Source organism: Lichtheimia ornata, assembly GCF_029851405.1.
Source record: "Lichtheimia ornata isolate CBS 291.66 chromosome Unknown scaffold00018, whole genome shotgun sequence".
NCBI lineage: Eukaryota > Fungi > Mucoromycota > Mucoromycetes > Mucorales > Lichtheimiaceae > Lichtheimia > Lichtheimia ornata.
In genome coordinates, this window is record NW_026695338.1 from 255,977 (window position 1) to 278,893 (window position 22,917).

The 22,917-nt window shown below is 43.5% G+C and overlaps 10 protein-coding genes across 10 annotated transcripts; 5 read left to right on the forward strand and 5 right to left on the reverse strand.

The window, feature by feature from the left end:
- Positions 1-1,503: 1,503 nt before the first annotated feature.
- On the forward strand, positions 1,504-2,728 carry O0I10_004816 (uncharacterized protein; the record flags this gene model as incomplete). Its single annotated transcript, XM_058484865.1, has 7 exons — positions 1,504-1,531; positions 1,591-1,845; positions 1,901-1,935; positions 2,009-2,171; positions 2,230-2,279; positions 2,319-2,444; positions 2,519-2,728. The coding sequence occupies 7 exons, from the start codon at positions 1,504-1,506 to the stop codon at positions 2,726-2,728; spliced, it is 867 nt and encodes a 288-aa protein (XP_058344364.1).
- A 295-nt stretch (positions 2,729-3,023) lies between these two features.
- O0I10_004817 (glutamate 5-kinase) lies at positions 3,024-4,420 on the forward strand (the record flags this gene model as incomplete). Its single annotated transcript, XM_058484866.1, has 4 exons — positions 3,024-3,293; positions 3,364-3,474; positions 3,540-3,635; positions 3,695-4,420. The coding sequence occupies 4 exons, from the start codon at positions 3,024-3,026 to the stop codon at positions 4,418-4,420; spliced, it is 1,203 nt and encodes a 400-aa protein (XP_058344365.1).
- A 1,195-nt stretch (positions 4,421-5,615) lies between these two features.
- Positions 5,616-6,199, reverse strand: O0I10_004818 (uncharacterized protein; the record flags this gene model as incomplete). Its single annotated transcript, XM_058484867.1, has 4 exons — positions 5,616-5,729; positions 5,797-5,858; positions 5,920-6,097; positions 6,152-6,199. The coding sequence occupies 4 exons, from the start codon at positions 6,197-6,199 to the stop codon at positions 5,616-5,618; spliced, it is 402 nt and encodes a 133-aa protein (XP_058344366.1).
- A 73-nt stretch (positions 6,200-6,272) lies between these two features.
- O0I10_004819 (uncharacterized protein) lies at positions 6,273-8,097 on the reverse strand (the record flags this gene model as incomplete). The annotated part of the gene is made up of 4 exons (XM_058484868.1): positions 6,273-6,439; positions 6,496-6,682; positions 6,735-7,937; positions 8,002-8,097. The coding sequence occupies 4 exons, from the start codon at positions 8,095-8,097 to the stop codon at positions 6,273-6,275; spliced, it is 1,653 nt and encodes a 550-aa protein (XP_058344367.1).
- A 759-nt stretch (positions 8,098-8,856) lies between these two features.
- Positions 8,857-10,414, forward strand: O0I10_004820 (uncharacterized protein; the record flags this gene model as incomplete). Its single annotated transcript, XM_058484869.1, has 7 exons — positions 8,857-8,964; positions 9,030-9,206; positions 9,268-9,429; positions 9,489-9,560; positions 9,620-9,802; positions 9,866-10,030; positions 10,088-10,414. 7 exons carry the CDS (start codon positions 8,857-8,859, stop codon positions 10,412-10,414), a joined length of 1,194 nt encoding a protein of 397 aa, XP_058344368.1.
- A 297-nt stretch (positions 10,415-10,711) lies between these two features.
- Positions 10,712-11,781, forward strand: O0I10_004821 (uncharacterized protein; the record flags this gene model as incomplete). Its single annotated transcript, XM_058484870.1, has 3 exons — positions 10,712-11,248; positions 11,309-11,404; positions 11,509-11,781. The coding sequence occupies 3 exons, from the start codon at positions 10,712-10,714 to the stop codon at positions 11,779-11,781; spliced, it is 906 nt and encodes a 301-aa protein (XP_058344369.1).
- Positions 11,782-11,953: 172 nt separating this feature from the next.
- Positions 11,954-13,238, forward strand: O0I10_004822 (uncharacterized protein; the record flags this gene model as incomplete). Its single annotated transcript, XM_058484871.1, has 5 exons — positions 11,954-12,476; positions 12,541-12,759; positions 12,817-12,897; positions 12,963-13,109; positions 13,168-13,238. The coding sequence occupies 5 exons, from the start codon at positions 11,954-11,956 to the stop codon at positions 13,236-13,238; spliced, it is 1,041 nt and encodes a 346-aa protein (XP_058344370.1).
- A 510-nt stretch (positions 13,239-13,748) lies between these two features.
- O0I10_004823 (uncharacterized protein) lies at positions 13,749-16,599 on the reverse strand (the record flags this gene model as incomplete). The annotated part of the gene is made up of 6 exons (XM_058484872.1): positions 13,749-13,879; positions 13,941-14,105; positions 14,957-15,115; positions 15,184-15,336; positions 16,214-16,336; positions 16,410-16,599. The coding sequence occupies 6 exons, from the start codon at positions 16,597-16,599 to the stop codon at positions 13,749-13,751; spliced, it is 921 nt and encodes a 306-aa protein (XP_058344371.1).
- Positions 16,600-17,782: 1,183 nt separating this feature from the next.
- On the reverse strand, positions 17,783-17,998 carry O0I10_004824 (uncharacterized protein; the record flags this gene model as incomplete). The annotated part of the gene is made up of 1 exon (XM_058484873.1): positions 17,783-17,998. One exon carries the CDS (start codon positions 17,996-17,998, stop codon positions 17,783-17,785), a length of 216 nt encoding a protein of 71 aa, XP_058344372.1.
- A 449-nt stretch (positions 17,999-18,447) lies between these two features.
- On the reverse strand, positions 18,448-21,597 carry O0I10_004825 (uncharacterized protein; the record flags this gene model as incomplete). The annotated part of the gene is made up of 1 exon (XM_058484874.1): positions 18,448-21,597. One exon carries the CDS (start codon positions 21,595-21,597, stop codon positions 18,448-18,450), a length of 3,150 nt encoding a protein of 1,049 aa, XP_058344373.1.
- Positions 21,598-22,917: the final 1,320 nt, after the last annotated feature.

A 22,917-nucleotide genomic window follows, 5' to 3' on the forward strand; every position in this document is an offset into this window, starting at 1 on the left:
TTTGGCAATCTCGACAATGATGGCCTATATTACTCTCTCTCTCCAATCCTATTTAATTCTTCTTGTATATACCCATGACGTTCATAACGCATCTCTCATTCCTCCGATTACCGGTTACTCGACACTCTTTCCTTGGTCAAAATTACTCTATATGCATTTGAAGATGCGTGCATCTTCACCTTTCATCATCACTTTTTTCATGCTGCAACATCTACTAGTAGACAACTCACATCACCATTCTTCATATTTCCTTTCCCTGTCCTTTACACATTAAGCATAATATGGTCAATACAATACATCAACGGGGCTGATAATAATAATAATACATTCATTTTTCCTCTATAACAACTTGCTATTCTTACAACTATGTAATGCTGATTACACGTGGGCTATTGGGGATAATGGATACTTGTTTGCATCATCACTTACTTGATGTCATCTTTGCTCGTACATTCAATTCCATCTTTGCACCTATGATGAAGATGAGAGGAGTCTGCAATGATGGAAATGTAAGCAGCCAAAGGAAAATCCAGATGGTTGTGGACGTATCCCTCAGGCGTAGCAAAGGATCAACATCACATTGAATGATCTCATTCAATGATTTATGAAGGTTTACTATTGGTGGATCGATCACATTGAGTTAGATCTTTCATGTATTGTGGATAGGAGTAAAATCTCGCTCATTGTTTGAGCAGCTAAATACTCTCTATGGTAAGGATCGTCTTTATTTTAAAAGGGCAGCCGAGTATGTACTGCGATCGAGAGTTTAAATGCCGTTGCCTTTACGGTACAAGTACATAGCGTAATGCGTCGTCACTGATGCTGGGTAGTAGGGGTCTTATAAAGGAGTAATTGCCGATCCACAACGTGGTTAGAATATACATCGACGTTGTTGGGAAGCATGTGTTTTAAGCTGCAACTTTATTCTTCATAACCTTATCCCGCCTCACGGCGACGTTGTGATCTCTATGATACCTGTCATCATCGATGCTTTTGGAAAATGTGTACTCAGCATTATGTAAACGGAGGATCCGAACATAGCAATTGCTATTGTTGACGACGCTCATTTGAGCACTTTATGCCAACCAGTGGAAAAACATGGTCCGCTGTAGCAATGCATTGGTTGCACAGACGACCAAAGCGATTTAATTCCATGGCAACATCATCCCCCAACAACACAATGATGCTACCGTTGCAAATCATGTATCTTTAATAACCCAACTCCATTGGCTGATTGTTCCCGAGACAATGACTTTGCCATTGTTAATGTAGCACGGCTTATGATGAGTCCTCTAATAATACATGGTATATCAATAGGCTACAAGCGGTTCATATTATTGATGAATGCATAATGTCTTTTATCGTTTTGTATAACATTAGAAAACTAAGCTATCTCCCCAAGCATGCAGGAACAGAAGCTATTGCAATTCGGACGTCCGCATTAACCCTTCCGTTTTGTTCTCCTTGTTGGTTGTTCCTCTTTCTCCCGAACACCGACTTTTGATGACTGTAGTACCCATTCCAACACAAGGTGCGCACCCAACCACTTCAATACGATCGTAACTTTTGACTCATTCAGCATTCGACTAGAAATCCCTGTTCTCGAGAGTCTTATCACTATCCGTCACAAGCTCTCGGCATTGAAGAAAGACAGAGATGCCAGCCCAAAAAGTGAAACAATCCTTGAGCTCTACCAAGAAACCGAAAAGCAAGTGGAGACGCTAGCTGCTATTCGATCGGGTGATGTTTGGGATCCGACTCTTCGCAATCGACTCAATGACGTATTGGACGATGTCATGTCGCTGCTTTCGCTCTTTTACATGAGTCTTGGGCGTAATAGGCAAAGTAAGTGTGATATGAGTAATGGGTGTCGTAATTGGATACTGATTTTACTTGACAGGTCCTGCCGTCTATGTCCATTTGGTAACTGCCGAGGTAAGTTATCTATCACCTGGATGGATCAGCTATCTTTTTGCACAAGCTGAGTATAATATTCTTGTACATGTAGCGCTATTTAGGTCAGCTGGCACAAATGGGTATCTACACAGACTCGATCCTCGTGGAGATTGAAGCACGACTTGCCGATGTGGAAAATATCATTTATGCAGACGAGAATGGTGAGATCGCATCATCATTCCTTGATCTACTCAAGAAGAAATTGGCCCGATGCAGTAAGTTGTTACATGACTCATTTCATTGTTGTTATGGTTACTCATGGTTTCTATGGAGCACGAATTGGATATCCTTCTCGAATTGACTCGCGACGTATCTCCGGAGCTGTAAGTACCTGTGGGGATAGCTATAGATAAATCCAATAGCTGACAATGGGCTTCTTTAGCGAATCCATACACAAGGAGCTTACAACGTTAAGGCGAGATTTGGGCATAGTCGCCGCAAGGCCTGCAGGATTTACAGCCAATGACATTTTACCGTTCCAGGATAAGGTACTTGGATCTTGGATCACTGGGTACATCGAATAGCATGATCTTTCTAACCAAGTCATCGTGTACTTTCATAGCTGCGTCAAATTGATCAACGTTGGTCATCCAAGGAGAGCGATCAGCTGCCCGGCAAAGGATTGATTGTTGGCTTATTGGAGCAACTGCACGAAGAGATACATGACCTTATCGCATCAACCGAAAACGTATCAGCATCATTGGTTCCATTGGCTGATCGTCTTGGACGTTACTTTCCAAAGGTACAGAAAAGCGGGCCTAATCCATATTAGGATATACATTGACGTGGGGCCTGCCTTGTATCTTTCTGTTGTTTCCCTTCTTAATTGGCGCCCTATATGCAGATGTTGTTACTACGTCGTCGTATGGATATGGTACCCTAGATCATGAACCTGAAAGAGTGAACGTATGAGAAAACTCCGCATTGCCCATCATTCATCATCATCATCATCAGCATCATCATCATTTCACTGGGTCTTGATAATATATATATATAGCCCCTCTTGTCATCGGCGTATCATTTTTTTATTATCTCATCAATTCTTTCTCTCTCTTACTCTTATCATCATGGTCGTCTATCGCAACGTTCAAAATACACATCGCCCTACAAAATCCTCCTTAACATTGGTCATCAAGGTTGGCACCTCGTCCATCTGTGATGAAAAAACACATTATCCTTTGCTTGGCAATCTTTCAAGAATCGTTGAGACCATTCTCGACCTCAAGCGCAAGGGCCACCGAGTTGTTCTTGTCACCAGTGCTGCTGTTGGCACAGGTCTTCGGAGGCTAAACCTTGCCGAGAAACCACAGAACCTAGCAGCCATACAGGTAAAGCATGTGAGTTGGTCATATCACAAGCGTATGCCTTAATGATGTATTTATCTAACCCATCATCTTTTCTTATTAGGCTATTGCCGCTGTTGGTCAAGGACGTTTGATGAGCATGTACGATGATCTCTTTGGCCAATTCAATCAGCCTGTGGCCCAAATCTTGCTTACACGAAATGATTTGGCAGACGTAAGTGTACCTTGATCCTCCTCTTATTATGATGGCTCTTTTACTTATCCATTTTCATTATCTAGCGGTCGCAATATCTCAACGCGGTCAATTGTCTAGAACAGCTCCTTGATATGGGTGTTGTGCCCATTGTAAATGAAAATGACACCATCTCCGTTTCGGTAAGTTGCATCAATAACAGCAACAACAACACTCATTCTCACACATACACGTCTTTTAGGAAATTAAATTTGGTGACAATGATACCCTTTCTGCCATCACAGCCGGCATGGTCAAAGCCGACTACCTCTTTTTGATGACTGATGTTGATTGCTTATACACCGACAACCCACGTTCAAATCCAAATGCCAAGCCTATTCTTGTATGTGATGACATTGATCGCCTTCGAGAGCAAGTTACGGTGACCTCACCGGGTTCATCACTTGGTACGGGTGGCATGGTTACCAAGCTTGTGGCTGCTGATCTTGCTACCGCTGCCGGCGTTACCACTGTGATTGCACGAGGATCCACACCCGAAAACATCCTACCCATCATTGAAGACTCTAACAACAAAAAGCCTCCACACACCCGTTTCCTTTCCAAATCCAAACCTTTGATGGATCGCAAATGGTGGATTTTGCATGGCCTTCATACAGCGGGTACCATTGTGGTCGAATCCGATGTTGCTGAATCCATAGCCAACAACAGCGGTGATGCCTTGTTTGCCCATTCGATTGTCAAGGTGGAAGGCAACTTTGTTGAACATCAAGCTGTCCGCTTAGTCGTACAACAGCCATCAGAACAAGGCACCCCAGAATTCGTTACACTCGCCAAGGGCATTGTCAACTACTCATCAGCGGAGATTGGTCGAATCATGCACGCCAACGAAAGCAACATCACTGATGACCTCGGTTACAAGGACGCTGATTGCATCATTCATCGCGATAATATGGCAATGTCCGTATGATCGTATCGTTTCTTTTCTCTTTATTCATACCAAAAAACTTCCCTTTCCCCCCACTTTGAATATTATTATACCACCTCTACATCCTCTTTTTTCCACGACAGCCATCATTTTTTCCCTTTCTTCCGCGTTATATCCCCCTCTCGTCTTCATTTAGTTTTATCTCCATATCTCCGCATGCGTACATATCTTGAAAAAATATCATTCTCTCTACACGCTGCTTTATAGCAGGCGGATTCATCATCATGCGGGCAACAAGTTGATAATTTGACATAGGCAACTTGTATATATATAGAAGGGACAAGTACAACATACATATAAGGATAAAGGTGAGTACGTGATTTCTGCAACAATACCAAGAAGCAGAAGCACACACACACAAAGGCTTAATCGATCAACAATGCAACATTTTGTGATACATGATATACCGCCAAGCATCACGCGCACTCTGGTAGCTTTTTGCCCTTGGGGCCCTTTGGCTTGATCTATATCCTTTTTTAAATGCTACTAGTAGTATGCATGTTATGTTGCTTGGCAACATCTTCCACATTGCCACGGATTGGAAGCAATGTAGTGAGGAGAAGATGCCCTTCTTGGATGACATCATTCATGTGTTAAAGGAAATGAAATCATGATTATCAAGGATAGTAATGTACCCATGACACGTTATTTTAGCAACCTTCTGCATTTGGGATCCGGTCTGGAACCTCTTGCTGTATATGTATACATTCACACCACGGTGAAAAAAAGCTTATATCAGCTTAGCCATTCCCTGAATGTAGTGCCCTTGTGTTCAAAAACATGCTGAATAAAAAAAAGGCCCTTGTACAACCATTCAAATCAACAATGGATCCTTTGCAAACAAGCTAACGCACTTGTATAGACATCCACCAAACCCATTTTGCATGAGCGTGATCACTGATAGTGAAGTAAACAAGACATCCTAGTCAAGCTGCATGTCGTGCATGGCTCTTTTGAGAACGCTTACTCATTTCCTGAAAAGTTTTGGTAATAGCTGTTTATAGACAAAGACGTTGCTATGATCGGATGGGTCTTTCCTACTAAGGTGGTACACATTTTGTCTATATCTCACAACAACCAGGAGAAGCCTCCTCAAGTCAATTTTGCAATTATCGATCGATAAACCATTTTGGGGATCCAACGTCGCTTATGATGCATAAAGAGAAAACCATTTCATTTACTTGGCGTAGGTAACAAAGTATGATTCTAGATTCTTCTGGGTATTGGGCTTGTCAACAACTACTGCAAGTTCGAATGGATACACTGTGATGGCATTGTACTTTTTGTTTTGCTACAACGTTGCTATGGTGAGTCAACGGAATCCTATAAAGCACGCTATGATGGAAATATGTACTCACACGCAGGATCATGGCGCGATGGGTCTCTTGCCAGAGAAAACGATACACCAGCCGAAACCGAGCTATGCATAATGTATCCGGTGAGATCAATTGTCCTTGGAAACAAGTGCAAGATGATAGTACCTTGATCAAGGCTTTTGGTGTTTTCAAGCTCTTTCCTTCGCTTCGCCAATGACAAGCCGTGTTTATCGTTGACAAGAAACCTCACAATAGTTCCATATAGAGCTTGTATCACATGGGAATAAAGCTGCTCTTCTTCATACCAGTCTTGGTCCATAATGTGTAAAATGACACGCAAAGCCTACATTGCATCAGTACACGTTTGCCAATGCACGTCCATGGACGTCTTCGTTACCATTTTGCTAGTGATTTGTAAATGGACTGCTTTGCGAGCGATGGGCATAGTTGTATTTGTTGGTGGTGGAATAAAAAGAAAGATGATTGTATTATACAAGAATCCAAAACTATTTACTCTACTACTTGTTCACGCCTTTCACAAGGATGCAACCAGGGTGTGGAAGTTCATACCGCCATCCCTCTTGTTTCAATAGCTTAAGAGCACTAGGCATCAACTTGGCTTCTCCATAAGCTGAATGCTTTCCTGCACCAGTGATGATCTTTAAAGGCCGTATACCACGTCGTCCTATTACATGATGTCAATAAAACATGCCTGCTCCTTGTCTATTACTGCCGTCTTACCTATTTGCATTTGACTCCTTGACCACCATTGGGTGACACCTTCCTTGAGTAATACACGAGCTTCTTCAACCGTGAGACCATGTAGATCCAAAAGATGATCATCGCTTTGAGCTATCCGTTCATGCCTGACCAATGCCCTTGCAGCTCTCATATTCCATTCTCGGGCTCTATTATCCAATTTGCGTGCCTAAGCATGATGGTCTTAATAAGGGTTGATCACATGACGCACATGTACATACTTCATCTGAATAATAGAATGCAACTCCAGATTCACCAGGGCCCTTGTTCTTTGTTTGGCGATAAGCTTCAGCTGCCTTCATAAACAACTGATTGCGATTCACGATCAATTGCATTGCCATATCTCTGCACTCTTCCGGATCATCATCCACATAGCTTTGTCCATTGTCGATCCTTAAATATTCTGGTACCACAGGTAACTCTTGAGCTGCTACTGCCGCTGCTGCTGCTTTACGTGCCATCTCCTGCTGTTTGAGACGCTCTTGCAAATCATGTTGTTGTTGATCATATTTCAAGGCAAAATCCACCGCTGCATCCACCATTTTGTCATGCGTCCATGCTGATTCACGACCCGTGCCTTCTTGTTGTTGTATCAATGTATCCACCAAGACACCCGTTGCAATTTGTTTGACCTCTTCTTGCGATCGATCCTCCAACATGAGTGCCAATGTCTTTTCCAACTTTTCCAATTCCTTCAAAGAAGAGAAACTCAACGATCTTCGTGCATTGGGTCCTTGTTCCTTCATCAAATCTCGCACGGACGCTATGATGTTGCCACGACATCGTTGTACTGATCCAAGGATTTTTGGCTTTGGCATGTTGGGGAAGAATTGGGCGATGCTCTTGACTTTGCCGTCATATTGGTGCCAACAATTGAAAGGCACTGTAGCAAGACGATCACCACCACCACGCTCCACCTCTCCTTCATCATTGTGTTGCTGATGATGGTTGTGGAAACTATGCGTTGTACTCCAAATCGTCTTTGGTTGCTTTTTCTTCTTTTTCTTCTTTTTGTCGGCAGCATCAAAATCATGTTCCAAAGAAGCACCACTGTCGGATCCTTGTGAATCGGTTTCCAAAAAAATGTCATTCAATAGGATATCGGTCGCTTTTTCAAGATCGTCATGTTGTGCATGAAGCGTGTTGGATAAGGTGCTCACGCTCAATGATGGAAAGCAGGTCATGAGGAATTCGAGATTATCATCCAAGCCGGCATCTTGTACTTCTGCTGCTGCTGCTACTGCTGCTTCTGCTTCTGCTGTTGTAAAATCGGACACTTGACTGGGTGAATCCATGGTATCTTGTTGTGCATGATCCGCTTCCTTTGCCAACTCGGCAAGTATCGCAGAACACGTCTCATAGTTTTGTGAATCGTTCCAAATGGCTTCCACTAATGCTGAATCCAAAGGAGGACAAAACCTAGCCTATGGTCAAGATTAGTCCACTTTCAATAAAGAGAGCGCTCCCCCATGGTGTGCCCTCATTTACCGTCAAGTCGTCCTTATCGCGCTGTTTCTGATTCGTCTTTTGCTGATCTTTTCTTGACGTGAACGCATTGTATTGGTTGTCTTGTAGTCTGCCCATTCTCTTTCATCATCAATCGTAGAGTAACAAACCAGCGGGGGGGGAAAAGAGAGGCAGATCGCCGCTGCTGCCTCCTCCGCCTCATTCTGTTACTGTCACATGGCGGTGTAACCTTAATGGCGCCACAACGCGTGTAGAGTTGGCATGACAATGAAATTCATCAATCTGAGATGGTTGCTATCACATTCTCCTCCTTTCTAGGCAGCAAGTCATTTCCATGACGACGCATATCCTTCGACCTAGTATCCTAAATTGACGATTGATTTCATTATTCGATCACTTTGTGGTGTGGAAAACAACCCCCTATCCATTATTGAGGCAATCATCAATAGCATGTGGTTCTTCATCGCTTCATCATCATTGATGTTTCATTGTTGTCTTTTTTATTCACTGGTGGAATCTTTGTCATACGTATGCCTATTCTTTTGTATATCACATGGTCTTTGCTAGTATCTTTATATACCGTTGAGTCATGAGCGTCCTTAACATCTATGTATCAATTTGGGCTTTCATCGCTTCAAGTATGTAGAATAAGGAGATAGTGCGAGAGAATGAAATTATTTCATTGCAAATGGTCCTCTGAGGCTTCTAAGCGTGGCATTGTGGCCATGGAATCAAGGATGTCACGGGATCAGCAGGTAAAATTGCTCGAGCAGCACCAGCGGCAAGTCCAGCTTCCGATTTTATTGGCTGCCATGCGCAAAATTATCTTTTCTCTCCCTCCTCTTGCTGAACGCTTGCATAGATCCAGATCCGATCATGGTCGCCAAAGCCAACATGGATGACTCAAAGTCTCTTACAAAAGCACTCTTGAAAGGCGACACCACCAATGTCGACAGCACCCTTGACAATCTGTTCAAGAGCAGTGTAAGACCCTCAATGCCACGAGCAACACAATGACAGTTTACTTATCACACACTTCTTCATGACAGGCTGGTCCCACCAAACAAGCAACAGCACCTCCTCCAGCAGCAGCAGCAGCACTCATAGCGAAGAAGGATATCAGCAAATTGAGCAAGCGAAAGCAAAAGCAGGCCTTGGCCGAAAGAGCAGAGCAAGCAGCGATCAAAGCAAGAGCATTGTCGTCTTTACCCCCTTTGAAGAGAAAGGTACACCCACTCAAACCTACTTCAACATGCTATCAAATCAACTTATGTTGGAATACTTTAGAGAAAGGCTGATGTGCTCGAGACTTCTGATGAAAAGCCTGAAGAGGAAGAAGAAAAGAAGGCTGATAGCAATGCACAAGAACGCAAGGTGGTGGATGAAAAGGAAAAGAACGAGCGAACCATTTTTATCGGCAATGTCCCTGTGGCATGCTGTGAGGAGAAGGTATAATTGCTATCATGCATCAAAGTAAATGTATCACTGACAAGCAATCGTATACGTAGTCCAAGTCAAGAGCTCTCAAACGTGCGTTTGCAACTTATGGTGCTATTGAATCCATGCGTTTTCGTTCTACAGTAAGTGTCTAAGGGCCACGTTTGTGAAAAAGGAAAAACTTACAATGGTATGTTACTAGGCATTCTCTGAGACTTTGCCTCGGAAAGCAGCATTCATCGCCAAAAAGTTCCACGACAATCGCTCCGTCACCAATGCATATATCGTTTACAAGACCAAGGAATCAGCAGACAAGGCTTTGGCTATGAATGGACAAGTGTTTATGGAGAAGCATCTTCGTGTTGATAATGCAGCCAATCCAAAGGTATGATACCATCGAGCATCCAGGGAACGTTTGACAATGACTGACATCATCGTATCTATATAGCCACATGATAGAAAGAGATCCGTCTTTGTTGGTTCATTACCATTTGATGCCGAAGAGGAAGAATTATGGAAGTTCTTTGCTGATTGTGGTGCGATTGACAATGTCCGCTTGATCCGTGATAAAAAGACCAATATCGGCAAGGGAATTGGCTATGTACAATTTACTGTAAGTGCATTGAAATCGTGATGATTGGGGAGAGTACTTACTTGGGTCGTTTTACAGCGTAGAGCAGCAGTCGACCTCGCATTGGCATTGGACGACAAGCCTCTTCGCGACAACCACACTTTGCGTATTCAACGATGCAAGGACCAGATTCCTAAGCCTACTACTGCAGCCGCTGCTACTGCTGAAGCCGCTGGAAAGAGATTAAGGAAAAAGGAAGGAGCAAAGGCAATGAATGCTACAAAGGGATCAAAAGCACCCGGTGATAAGAAATCACGACATCGCAAGGCGCTTAATGTCTTTGAAGGAGCTCGGGCATCAAAATCAACCGGTAACAAGTTCAAGATTGGAAAGACGTCATCGAACAAGAAGCAGAAGCGACATTAGGTTTAGAATGAATGGAAAAGAAAATATAAAATATGGGATGTATCACGTGATGTTGGATCAATGAGCGTGTGTGTGTGTTTAAAGATGTTGGGTGGTTGTTCAATTGTATATAGTTGCCATGGCAACATTAGCTGGATTGGCTGCTATTAAGTTTCCATGACTAAGATTGATCACATTATGGTGTTCCTGAAGGCGATATTTATTGACAACATTGAAATGTTTCATCTACAAGGATAGCTGTGGGGAAAAGAGTGGCGGGGATGTAGATAATCTGCTTCTTTCAATAAACACATACCGATGGATACCACCAGTATTGAGGATACGACGACGACGATAGAGCTGCTACAGTCTATGTATTGCGGTGACGATGAGTTTTCTTTTTGCACCCCACAAGATCAAGATGCGTACAACCGATTGGTGAAGGCGATGGAGGATGGCGACAATGACAAGCCAGCAGCAGCAGAATCAATACGATTGCAACTCAATTTACCCTTGTCATCGGATCAAGAGGATATCTCAAACTGGAGGCTTACAGTGACCTGCCGGTTCTCTTCCGATTTTGATATTGCTGTGGCGTCGTCTCATAATAGTTGGCTTTCTCGTGATGCTCATCAAGCGCTTACTCGATCATTGCAGGAATTTGAGTGTGATGCGGATGATCAGCCGACTCGAGTGCTCGATAGTATCCAATTTCTTCAATCCGAAGCTGAACAAGCTGCTGTCAAAGCGTATTTGGAACAACAAAACAATGCCAAAAGCAATGATAAAGAGAGTGGCCCAGTGACATTTCTCAGAGAATGGATTTGGTTTCCTATGATTTATACCAGAGAAAAGGTGGGTTTCATTTTATTGGTTTTGTTATCATTGCCTATACTCATCAACATTGCTTTTTAGAGAGGACATATTATTGATTGGGCACCAGGATATGGAGTCACTGGGTTTCTATGTCCGGGAAAACCAGGTGCATTATGCATGGAGGGCATTGACAAGGTAGAGCCTACTATTTATCATGTGCCCACTAGCTGTCAATCTTTTTGTACTAATTCGTGTTTATTTGTCACACACACACACACACACATACATACACATCATAGAACGTGCAACGCTTTATCAATGACATTAAGACCGTTTCTTGGTCTGACATCCCAGCATCGCATCGTAAAATGAGTACCAAATGGCAGGAACGACATCATTGTGATTCCATACACGACTTGAATCGACATCGCAAATTTCCGGATATGACCGAGATTACATTTGATTTGCATGGTGCTTTTGGAAACCATAACGACTTGGGAATGCTGCAACAATGGCTTAAGGATAAGGATTGTCCAGATGCATTTGACCATTTATTTGACCATGATTCATAATAAACATAGAGAGAGAGTATACTAATGTAGCCATGGTGTTGTTGATGGGGGTTGTAGTGATCAATGTAGTAAAATCGGGAGGGGGGTTGGTTGGGTGTTCAGTCCACACACATAGCGCACTGACAACTTACTGACGCCTTTTCTTTTTTCCTTGTTGGTAATATTCCACCACATGAGTCAAAACAACCCGCTGCCGAGAAGGAAACCATTCCAAATCTACGTTCCCATCCATCGAAGAAACAACACCCAATCCGAGAGCGCATCACCTACGAGACCCATTGACTCAATTAGCACGACAACCATCAACGCCAACACCACCTCTTCACAAGACGATGGCCTTGTTCGACGAGGACGAGGACGATTCAGAGCCCCATCAAGTAGTCCTACCTCTGGACATTCATCCGTGCAGTCGCCATGTATAAGCAATGACGACGAACAGCAGCAGCAGCACTCTATAGTGGATGATAGCAAGAGCAGTAGCAGCCATAGTAACCAGCAGTCAGTATCGAATCATCCAATGTCAAATGGATCTCCTACTACACCCACCAAAAGCACAATCACCGATGAGAACCTTGCAACTGCTATGGAGAAAAGTTTATCTCTCGAATCAAAAGAGGATTGGGAGCAATTGGATGATGAATTGGAGGAGGAAGACGATAACAATGAGCATCCTTCGACTGCAGGCAAATCGAAGGGTAAGTAAGAGCTGATGTTGATGCATGCATTTGTTCATTGTATAACTTGGGCTATCATTCATAGTGAAGAAATCAATATCATCCTCATCCTCATCTTCAACAACACCACTACCACCCATTGAAGCCGGTACAACGATTCTCGATTGTTCAGGATTCCCGGCATCTTTCAAGACATACCACATCCAAGACATGTTTCGAATATACGAGGATATGCCTGGAAGCTTCAAGATTAAATGGATGGATGACACTCGAGCGTTAATTATTTTTGGCAGTGCCGCTACAGGTAAAAGTATACAAAAGATGGGGTGATGATCGTCATGAAGCTAATCTATGTATTTAGCAAAACGTGCTTATATCGATAATATTAATAACCCAACGGCCAAGGTAAGGCCCTACACTGGCGCCGTTGAATTCACAGCATGTAAGTATTAGAGAGAGTGTGTATGTGTCTATGCGAGTACATATCGCTGACTTTTCTCGGGATAGCTACAAAGGGTGAGCCGATACCTCAGAGACCCGTGACCACGGATATGGTAGCAAGACGACTCGTGCATGGTGCTCTCGGTATGAAAAGACCAACTCGAACCCGTGAACAACTCCAGCAAGAAAAAGATATGCTTCAATCCATACGAGGTAGGCTCAACAACCCTGTATTATGAAGGATGGATCATGTGACAATGAAATGATATAGAACAACGCGAAGCAAAGAAGCAGCAAGCAGCTCGTGAGGCAAATGAGATATCAAATGCGTTTTTTGGATAGCATAGATAGAAAATCAAGGAATGAATGATTTATTTCGATCAACATCAGCTATCAGGAACACATCATAATGTGGTTATGGGGACAAGGGTTCATGTTAAATTGGAAAAGCATGCTACACAGCATTATCCCTCGCTATCGTTGACTAATCACATAGGCTAATGATGTTCATGGTATAGATAATAAAGATGATTATTATTTCAGCGGATTGCTCGTATGACAACTCCATACGTATAAAGGCAATGCGGCAACTTCTCCAAATTATTGAAAAAGGAATTATAGTAATACTGTAGCATGTCCAATTACTCTTTCTCTCCTTTCTCGAGGCAGTAGTTTCGTTTTCCACTCCATTTGCATCCACTCCTTTGATAGTTTTTAGCGCATGCCGATTCGGTCATCAGGTTTTTGCAAGAAAACTCTCTACATATGGTTTCGATTACGTTGTCTTGCAGATGTAATACATTGAAATGATTAAGTTCCTTATACTTGAATGTAAGCTTCTCTCCATGCATGCTACTTACCAAAAGTCCTTGTGACCTGCTCCCAGGTGCATCCAATCTTCAGACATTCTTGTGGCTCATGTTTGAACTTTGAGCATGGGATTGAATGATTACGAGGACCGCACGGACGCTTCATGAGCCTGTCTATAGAAAGCTGGGTCAATGATTGTGGCATTTTTGATGTACCGAAGCTGACATCTCATACCATGAAAGCCCTTTGCACCATAATCATTATCAATCGTCTCATATGTACAGAGCGCTAGGTCCTTGGGAGGACAAACATTGACATTGCGGACAACTGAGCATATGCCATCCTTTTGAAGAGTGCTATCAATTGGATTGGCACCACTTGCAAAATGTGATGAGCCACCTAAAAACGCTAAGGAAATGGCAAGAGCAGAGATTTTCATCGAGTAGGGAGTATGTACGTAGAAAGGACAGGGATCAGTGGTTAATAAGAAAGGCTGATTATTTTATAGTTTCAAGTGCATCATAAATGTCCTGATTCGCCACGAAAACCTCGCCTGAATTATTTGTATACATGCATTAGCATGTCCCTGGAAGTTCAAGGATTTCCAAAAGTTGAATCCCTTATGCAAATGCTGCATATCGAGTGTGATTCCATTCTTCATTGAGTGGATATCCGCTAGAAAGCTTGTTCACTATAGAGGAGGTGCAAAAGGTGTGGGTGCGAAAATGTTGTTAAACGGCTCATTGCGTATGACCATGAATGATTCGACGTATCGCTCTGCTGTGATGCGATTTATCCATGAGCATAATTTCACAAACTATCGGAGATCATTGGAAGCAGCATCATTAGATGGCATGGCGCATGACCAAAATCGACTAGGCTCTCAAATTTTGAGACGTTGTGTATACGTGCGCAGATAGCATGGATAGCCACAGAGGGTGTCACTTGCTGTGATTGAAAATGACAGCTTCTATACATAAAAAAGTAAAGGGATAACTTTTATTTTGCCATTGCGCCCTTGCGGCATGCCTAATTATCCTTTCTCCCCTTTTCGAGGCAATAGCCAATTTTGTCGCTCCACCAGCACCCGTCACTTGAATGGTGTTTATTGCATGCCGCCTTGTTGTAAAAGTCCTCGCACGCAAACGATCTACATATGGTCACGGGAGAGTTGTCTTCAGAAGCACATTTAAATGAGTAGGCTCTTAACACTCGAATGGGAGCTTTTCCACGCTGCATGTTACACTTACTGCTATTCCTGAGGAGGTGCTCCCAAACGCATCCATTCTTTAAGCATCCATTTTCATCATTGCGAAACTCTGAGCATGAGTGACATTCTTTTTGGTTATCGGGGATCTCCCAACATGGCACTGAACCACGACCACTACATGGACGCTTCACAACGGCGTCTAAAACAGGAGCATACATAGAAAAGGTAAACAACATCGACACCCTTTACATCGTCTCTGATACATACCATGAAACCCTTGGCGACCGTCATTATTGAATGCCTCATAAGTACAGGAATCAGGATAGGGAGTGCAAATATTGATACTGTTGAAAGCTGAACATAGGCTATCTTGAAGAGCACCACCAATATGATTGGCACCACTCACAGAATGCGATCCAACTAGAAACACAAAGGGAATGACAATAGCCTTCATCGAGTAGTACGTAGAAAACATAGGTATCTGGGACGGCGCAAAACGTGACCCATTTTATATGTAGCCTAAGAGTCAAGGCGATGTTCCAATACGCCACGAAAACGTTGGCTTTTTCTTAGATGTACATAAATACATGTATCATGTCCCTGAATTATCAAGGGGTTGTATAGCTTCGAATTACCCTTTATGCGAGTACACTATATGGACCCTAATTTCGCTCCTTATTGCTTGGAGTACGACTAAACCCCGAAGGCCCGTGACTACGGATTTGGTAACAAGGCGGTTTGTTCATGGTGCTCTTGGCATGAAAAGACCAATTCAAACGTCTGATCGACTCTAACAAGAAAAGGTATGCTTCAATCCACACGAGATAAAGCTCAGTAACGATGCTGTCTCATAAACGATGGGTCATGTGACATGAAATGATATAGAACTACGCGACGTAAAGAAGCAGCAAGCACCTCGTAAGGCAAATGAGATCTCAAATATGTTTTTCGGACAGCATAGAAAGTGAGGTCATTTTAATGAATGAATGAATGAATGATGCGTATATGTAATACGATGAGTTTTCCCATTTGTCAAGGAGACATTACACCGTGGTAGTAGCATGCCTAATCTTGACTATCATCTTCCCATCTATCAAGGCAAAGCTCCCATTTGTCACTCCACCTGCACCCATCCCTTTGGTGGTATTTAGGGCACAATGACTTGATCCTCAGGTTGTTGCACGAAAAATCTCTGCAAGTGGTATAGAGAAAGTTGTCTTCAGATGTACATCAGTTAAATAATTAGGCTTTTGGATACTTTAATGTATATAGTCTTTTCCACGTATATGTTACTTACCGTCATCAGCGAGGGCTTGTTCCCAAGTGCATCCATTCTTCAGACATTCTTCTTCGTTGTTGCGGAAGGTGAAGCATTTAACTGACTTATTACGAGGACCGCATGGACGCTTCATAATTTCGTCTAGTAGAGTATGTAGGATTTAGAAAGCGAAGTAAACGACATCAACACCATTAACAATAAAGCTAAAACATACCATGAAAATGGCCGTAAATCTTATTCTCAAACGACTCATAAGAACAGGGATGCGGATAAGAAGGACAAATGTCGAGCTTGCGGGCAACTGCACATAAACCATCTTGAAGATCGTTACCAGGGGTGGCAGCACTCACAGAATGCGATGCACCTAAAAACGCCAACGAAATCATAATATCAAAGATTTTCATCGAGTAATGAGTAGAGAAGGTAGGTATCAGCAGTTAAAAAAGTTGATCATTTTATAGTTCAAGAGCAAAAAAGACGTCCTTATACGCCACCCAAGCTGTAAATATAGAGCTGCATGATGTAGCATGCCCCTGCGAGTTCAAGGGTTTCCTTAGCCTTCGAACCTCCTATGAAGCGTAACCCAACCTCGTTGCATGGGTGATGATCTCTTGAAAGCCTGTTTATATAGACATGGTGGTGAGAGAGGCGTAGGTGTAGAAGCCCTGTTGAACAGCTGATCATGTATGATCAAGGACGATTCAACATACTAATGTATTTTGAAGCTTCCCTAAGCTGAGAGATAGTGGTTATCCAAGAGGTAAGCTTCATAATCTAACCAATACCAAAGGTTATTGGAGGCATTACCATTAACTGACATGGCACATATCCAAAATCTACAATTTGGCTGGGCTCTAAGTTTGAAATCTGTTGAATTCACAGCATGCAACGATTAAATGCATGTACACATGCACACATACCATGGACAGCTACAGAGAATATGCCAATACCTCAAAGATTCATGACAACGGATATGGTAGCAAGGGGACTTGCTCATGGTGCACTTAGAATGATCAGATCGATCCCCTGAACAACTCCAAGAAGAAAAAGATAAGGTTCAATCCATACGAGTAAGCTCAGCAAAAATGGATGATAGGCTTATGACGATGAAATGATGCAGAACATAATTAAGGAAAGAAGTAGTAGCAAGCAGCTTGTGAAACAAATGAGATTTCCAATGTGGAAAGAGAGGTTGTTTCTAAGTTGATTTATAACAAAAACCGCTAGCATTAGCCTCCCACTTGCACCCATACGAAGAATATCTACTATTGCAGGCAGACTCTTCCACAAGGGCGTTGCATGAGAAGCTTTCTTCGCATTCAGTATTAACTCTTGGTTCGCCTGGTCCTGTATATTTAAAACGATGAGTTTCCATATCAGAAAATTCGCGTTTTTCATATTATCACTCACCCCAAGTCGATGTCCAATGAACCCAAGTACATCCATCATTCAGACATTGTTGTTCATTATCCTTGGAATTGTTGCATTTGTCAGGCTGAATGGGAGCAGCACATGGGTGCTTCATGGTTGCCTCTGGAATTGGATAGAAAGCAAGGTAAACGATATGGAACACTACTGACGCCCGTATCAATATTTACTAAGAACACCAGGCTTCTCAGTTGTAATGGTCTCATATGCACAGGAAAGCGGATTGGCGAGAGGGCAGGCCTTTACACCACGAACAACAGAACATATGCCATCTTTGAGAGCACCACCAGTTTCATTCTCATCAAGAGGGTTACCACCCACACAGTACGATGCACCGAGAAACGCGAAGGAAATGGCAATACTAAATATTTTCATTGAGTAGTGAGTAGAGAAGCTAGGTAGCAATGGGGCGATCATTTTATAGTTTTAGCGCATCAAGCAAATTTTATAGATACACCATGGCAAATGCAGTATTCTCCCCCCCTGAAAGTCTAACGGCTTCCACAACGGAATTCTCACTTTTATGTGCCGAAGCTGCATGTGAGGCGTACTCATTGCATGGATGTATCGTCGGCCACAATGGAAAAACAAGGGGCATTGGCCGAAATACCAATTTGTGGCGTATAGTGGAAGATGGTGGTAAAGCACTAATGTAAGGTGGTGATACGCTGTCGAATATCCACTTGTTATGCCGAGAGAATACATGATGTGAAAATCAAGACATTCATTACTTTTGGATACTTTCGACAATGTCTATGATTTTATTACAATGGAGGGAGATATATAAGAGTCTATTACTAAAGCACATATACACAGCGGTTTGTTTACCACTCGTCTTCATCAGAGTAGACCTCTTCACCACGCTTACGACGTTCCATACGCTCCTTCTTCTTCTTACGGAGTTCACGGGAAGAGAGTTTCTCCTTCTTCTTGACAGCCTTGATGGTGTTACCTTGAGCATCAACCATATCCTCTTGCTCCTCTTCCTTGATGACGGTGGTACCATTACCAGAGACCCAGTTGTGACCAGAGGCAACGAGCTCACCATTGTCGACCTTCCAGACTTCACCGCAAAGGGCTTCAGAGAATTGACGGTTGTGAGTAACGATGACGACACCACCACCGTATTCCTTGATAGCACCAGCCAAGGCACCAAGAGAGTCACGATCCAAGTAGTTGGTAGGTTCGTCAAGAACCAACATGTGAGGACGATTCCACATGGCAGCACCAATAACCAACTTGACCTTTTGACCACCAGAGAGACCACGGATACGAGAGTGAGTAGCGAATTCAGGCTCCAAACCAACTTCGTTCAAGTGCTTTTCAATTTCCTTGGAGGTCAAAGGACGGTTGAGACCCGACTTGGCAGCTTCTTGAGCATCACATTCAGCGATCTTCTTGCCGAAACCCATTTGTTCAAGACGTTGACGAGAGATCCAGGTGTTGTCAACAGAAGAACGGCCAACCCAAGAAACCTCGTACTCGTAAGATTGCTTGAGCTTACGACGACCCACGATTTCCTCAACGATACGCTTCTCACCATCAATGACAAAGGTTTGGCTCATTTGCTTCTCCTCCTCTTCAGTGACTTGACGATCCACCTTGTCGAGTTCTTCACGATCCTCACCAGTCGCATAACGCCATTGAATGTACTCGTTAGGAGTAGAGTCCAAGTGCTTCTCAATGTGGTGGAAAGCGTGTTGAGCAACATAGGCAATACGCAAGTTGGGGTGCTTCCAAACAGTACCGATATCAGCCTCCATCTCACCAGTCAAAAGCTTGATCAAAGTGGACTTGCCAGCACCGTTAGGACCAATGACGGCAACACGAGAAGAAAGAGAGCATTGCATGCTGATGTTCTTGAGTTGCTTGCGAGCAGTACCAGGATATTGGAAATCAACGTTCTTCATCTTGAGAATGGCACGTTCCTTGGTCTTGATACCTTCGAGATAGCCAGGCTCAGGGAACTTGAATGCAATGTTGGCAGCCTCCAAAGAGTAGTAAGCAGCAGCGGTAGGGACCTTCTTGACGAATTCGGAAAGGTTACCCTTATAACGCTTGAGCTTGTAGTTCTTCTCGTAGTGAATGATATCAGAGCACACGTGATCCAAGAAACCAGAGTCGTGAGAAACGATGATGGAAGTGACGGTCTTCAAGCCAAGGAGGTAGTTCTCCAACCAAGCAACGTTAACAACGTCCAAATGGTTAGTAGGTTCGTCCAAAAGCAAGATGTCAGCGTTCATCAACATGGCACGAGCAAGAGCGAGCTTCATCTTCCAGCCACCAGACAAAGAACCAATGGTGTGGGAGGTGACCATTTCTTCAGAGAAGCCATAGTCACGCAAGATTTGGGCAACCTTTTCCTTGTCCTTGGTCTCGACACCTTCGGAAGCAATGATGAAATCAACCAAAGGAGTATCAGCCTCAGAGCCATCAATATCGTGTTCGACGTAAACGGTCTTAAGCTCGGACTTGGGAGGGAAACCTTCGACTTGCTCATTGGCAATGGCACGCATAAGGGTGGATTTACCACAGCCATTGTGACCACACAAACCATAACGACGACCACGCTTGAGACGAAGAGCAGTGCGGTTAAGCAAGATCTTGGCACCATAAGCAAGGGAGAATTCACAGTTGCAAAGATCTTCACCCTCATCATCTTCCTCTTCGGTATCCTTGGGAGTGACAGCTTCCTCGCACTTGTCAAGAGCCTTGCCAACAAGGACCTCAGCATCAGCAGCGGAGACGAAAGCCTTGATGTAGCTGGAGAGGGATTGGATCCAGTTGTTCTTGAAGAAATCCTTGGCAACACAAAGAGCAAGAGCAACTTCAGAGATGTGCTTAAGAAGAGGCTCATAAGCAGCATCAATATCAGCAGGCAAGAGCTCCTTGAAAGCGGCATTGACCTTATCTTCCTTCATGGACTTGGACAAGACTTCATAGTCGGCGGTACCAACACGCTTGAGAGTAGCCAAAGCCTTTTGAACGACACCACGGCATTCAGGATCGGCAACGACATCTTGAATCTTCTCCAAAGCGGGCAACAAGAGAGGAAGGAAAGGAGCAGCGACTTCGGGATCATCGACAAGCTTACACATGTTGTCAATGATCAAAGCGGACTTACGCTTGATGGGAGTAGCACGCTCAGCCAAACCACGGCTCAACAAGGGAACCATGATGGAAAGAGTGGCCGAGTCGACTTCTTGGACAAAAGTGGTGGCACCCAACAAGTGAATAGTCTCAGGGACGTTCTCGGGCTTGTTGATACAAGCAATGACAGCAGGAATGAAACGCTCGATATCCTTGTTCTCAACGAGACCGCAAATGTTGCCCATGGTGGTGGTGGCAGCCTTCTTGATATCAGTCTTGGTATCCCACATACAATCAGAGACCACAGGGATCACATCAGGGATGGTGTAGAAGAATTGCTGAGCCTTGGCCTTGGTGAGCTCATCAATCAAAGACAAAGCAAGAGCCTTGGTTTGCCACTTGCAAGAGTTGCCGAGACCACCCAACAAGTAGGGGACAACAATAGCAGTAGCATTGGCTTCAACCTTGAGAACCAAATCCTTGGCAGCTTCAGCAGCACCGGTCTTGATGGCAGCTTGCTTCTCGGCTTGAAGCTCCAAAAGAGTAGCGAGGAAGGGCAAAATGTAAGGTTCAGCTTGACCCTCAACGGACTTGTCAGCCAAAGCCTTGATGGCAGCAATGGCAGACAAACGAGCACCAGCATTCTTCTTGTTACCAAGATCCTTGGCAATGGCATCCACAATGCCGAATTGCTTGAGAGCATGAACACCAGTGGCGTTAACGAAAGCAGCGAGCTCTTGAGCAGCACCTTCACGAGCCTCATCGGAAGCACCAGAGAGATTCTTCAAGAGGTCCTTGGCCTTAGCAGCCTCGGATTCGCTGGGAGCAGCAAGCTTCTTGACTTGAATGTTGACGTTGTTTGCGGCAGCGGCGGCAGCTGGCATGTTGTAAAATTGGTCTTCTTGTGGTGTGGTGTGTGTGTGTGGATATAAAGAGAAAGGATGGACAAAAAATAAGTGTCCTATAGAGAGAGACGAAAAAAGACAAAAGACAAAAAGTTGACGGTACACCAACGTCTTTAAAAAATTCAATCCGAGTGGCTTACCCCTGATTCCGCCAAGTCCAATCTCAGCAACACACTCACACCAAACGATCCAACCTATCAGAAACCACCATTGTTCCACTTTTTCGTCCTTTGCCCCATTTAACATTTGCTATAGGAGCTATATCCATCATCATACAATACAAGAACGCCGTCTATAGTTAATCCAATGAATGAATAAACATCATCAACATGATCTGTTTACTGCCAATTAAAGTGCTGAGTATGATAGGTAGCATCATGCAACACCTGAAAATGGCTGACACATCCCCGGGTTTCATGATCTGTGCGCTACGCTCTTCATCGTGGATGCTGCGGTGGCTAATGCCTATGTAAAAGCTACACCTCACATCATCAATTGAGCTATCTTTCATGATGCTTTATCGCTGATGTATACACTATCGGGTCGTAGCTATTATCATTGTATCGACCATGGTGTGAGGTTGAGGAAGAATACTAATGCGGCACCCAATTGGGATGGAGAACAGCCGTATTCATAAGGAAGTGAGCTATCGCATTTTATTGGATGATCCCTTGCTTGGCTAAACAAAGTGTCTTTATGCAACTACCCAATGACCATTAAAAATGCACGCCTTGATGTATTGGTGGTGATTCATAAACCATGTGCTTACAAATTTCCGGTTTCCATAGCAACGGGCATCTTGAGATAGTGTGTGACAACGCCCACCATACTAGAAAAAGAGGCGCAGCAGGTATTGTTGGTCAATTTCTTCAAGCAACACGATGCCCTTTATGAAGACAAAAGATGATTATAGCGTGCCTGAAATTACATGCTGCCTGAGACATGGTATGATGGAATCTCACTGTATCCATGGATATCCTTTTTAGTTAGCATGGCTATTGGGTGGTTCATTTTTTGACAGCAAGCGCTTTCAGGTCCGATGGGTCTCTCACAAAGACACAATGCTTCATTATGCAAGCCTGTCTTGATGCCTATTATACTCACCAATGCTCAAGTAATAATATAGTAAAGATATCGTTAATGGAATCATTGGATTTATTTCATTTCGTTTGCACAATTACAGCTATGAAGTTTGTTTAAAGGGGGATGTGAGGTGGGGGGGGGGCATATGAAAAGAGGATAGGTATAATGGTGATGCTGTAATTCTTGTTCTTGTTGAAGTCAATAATGTGGATGTGT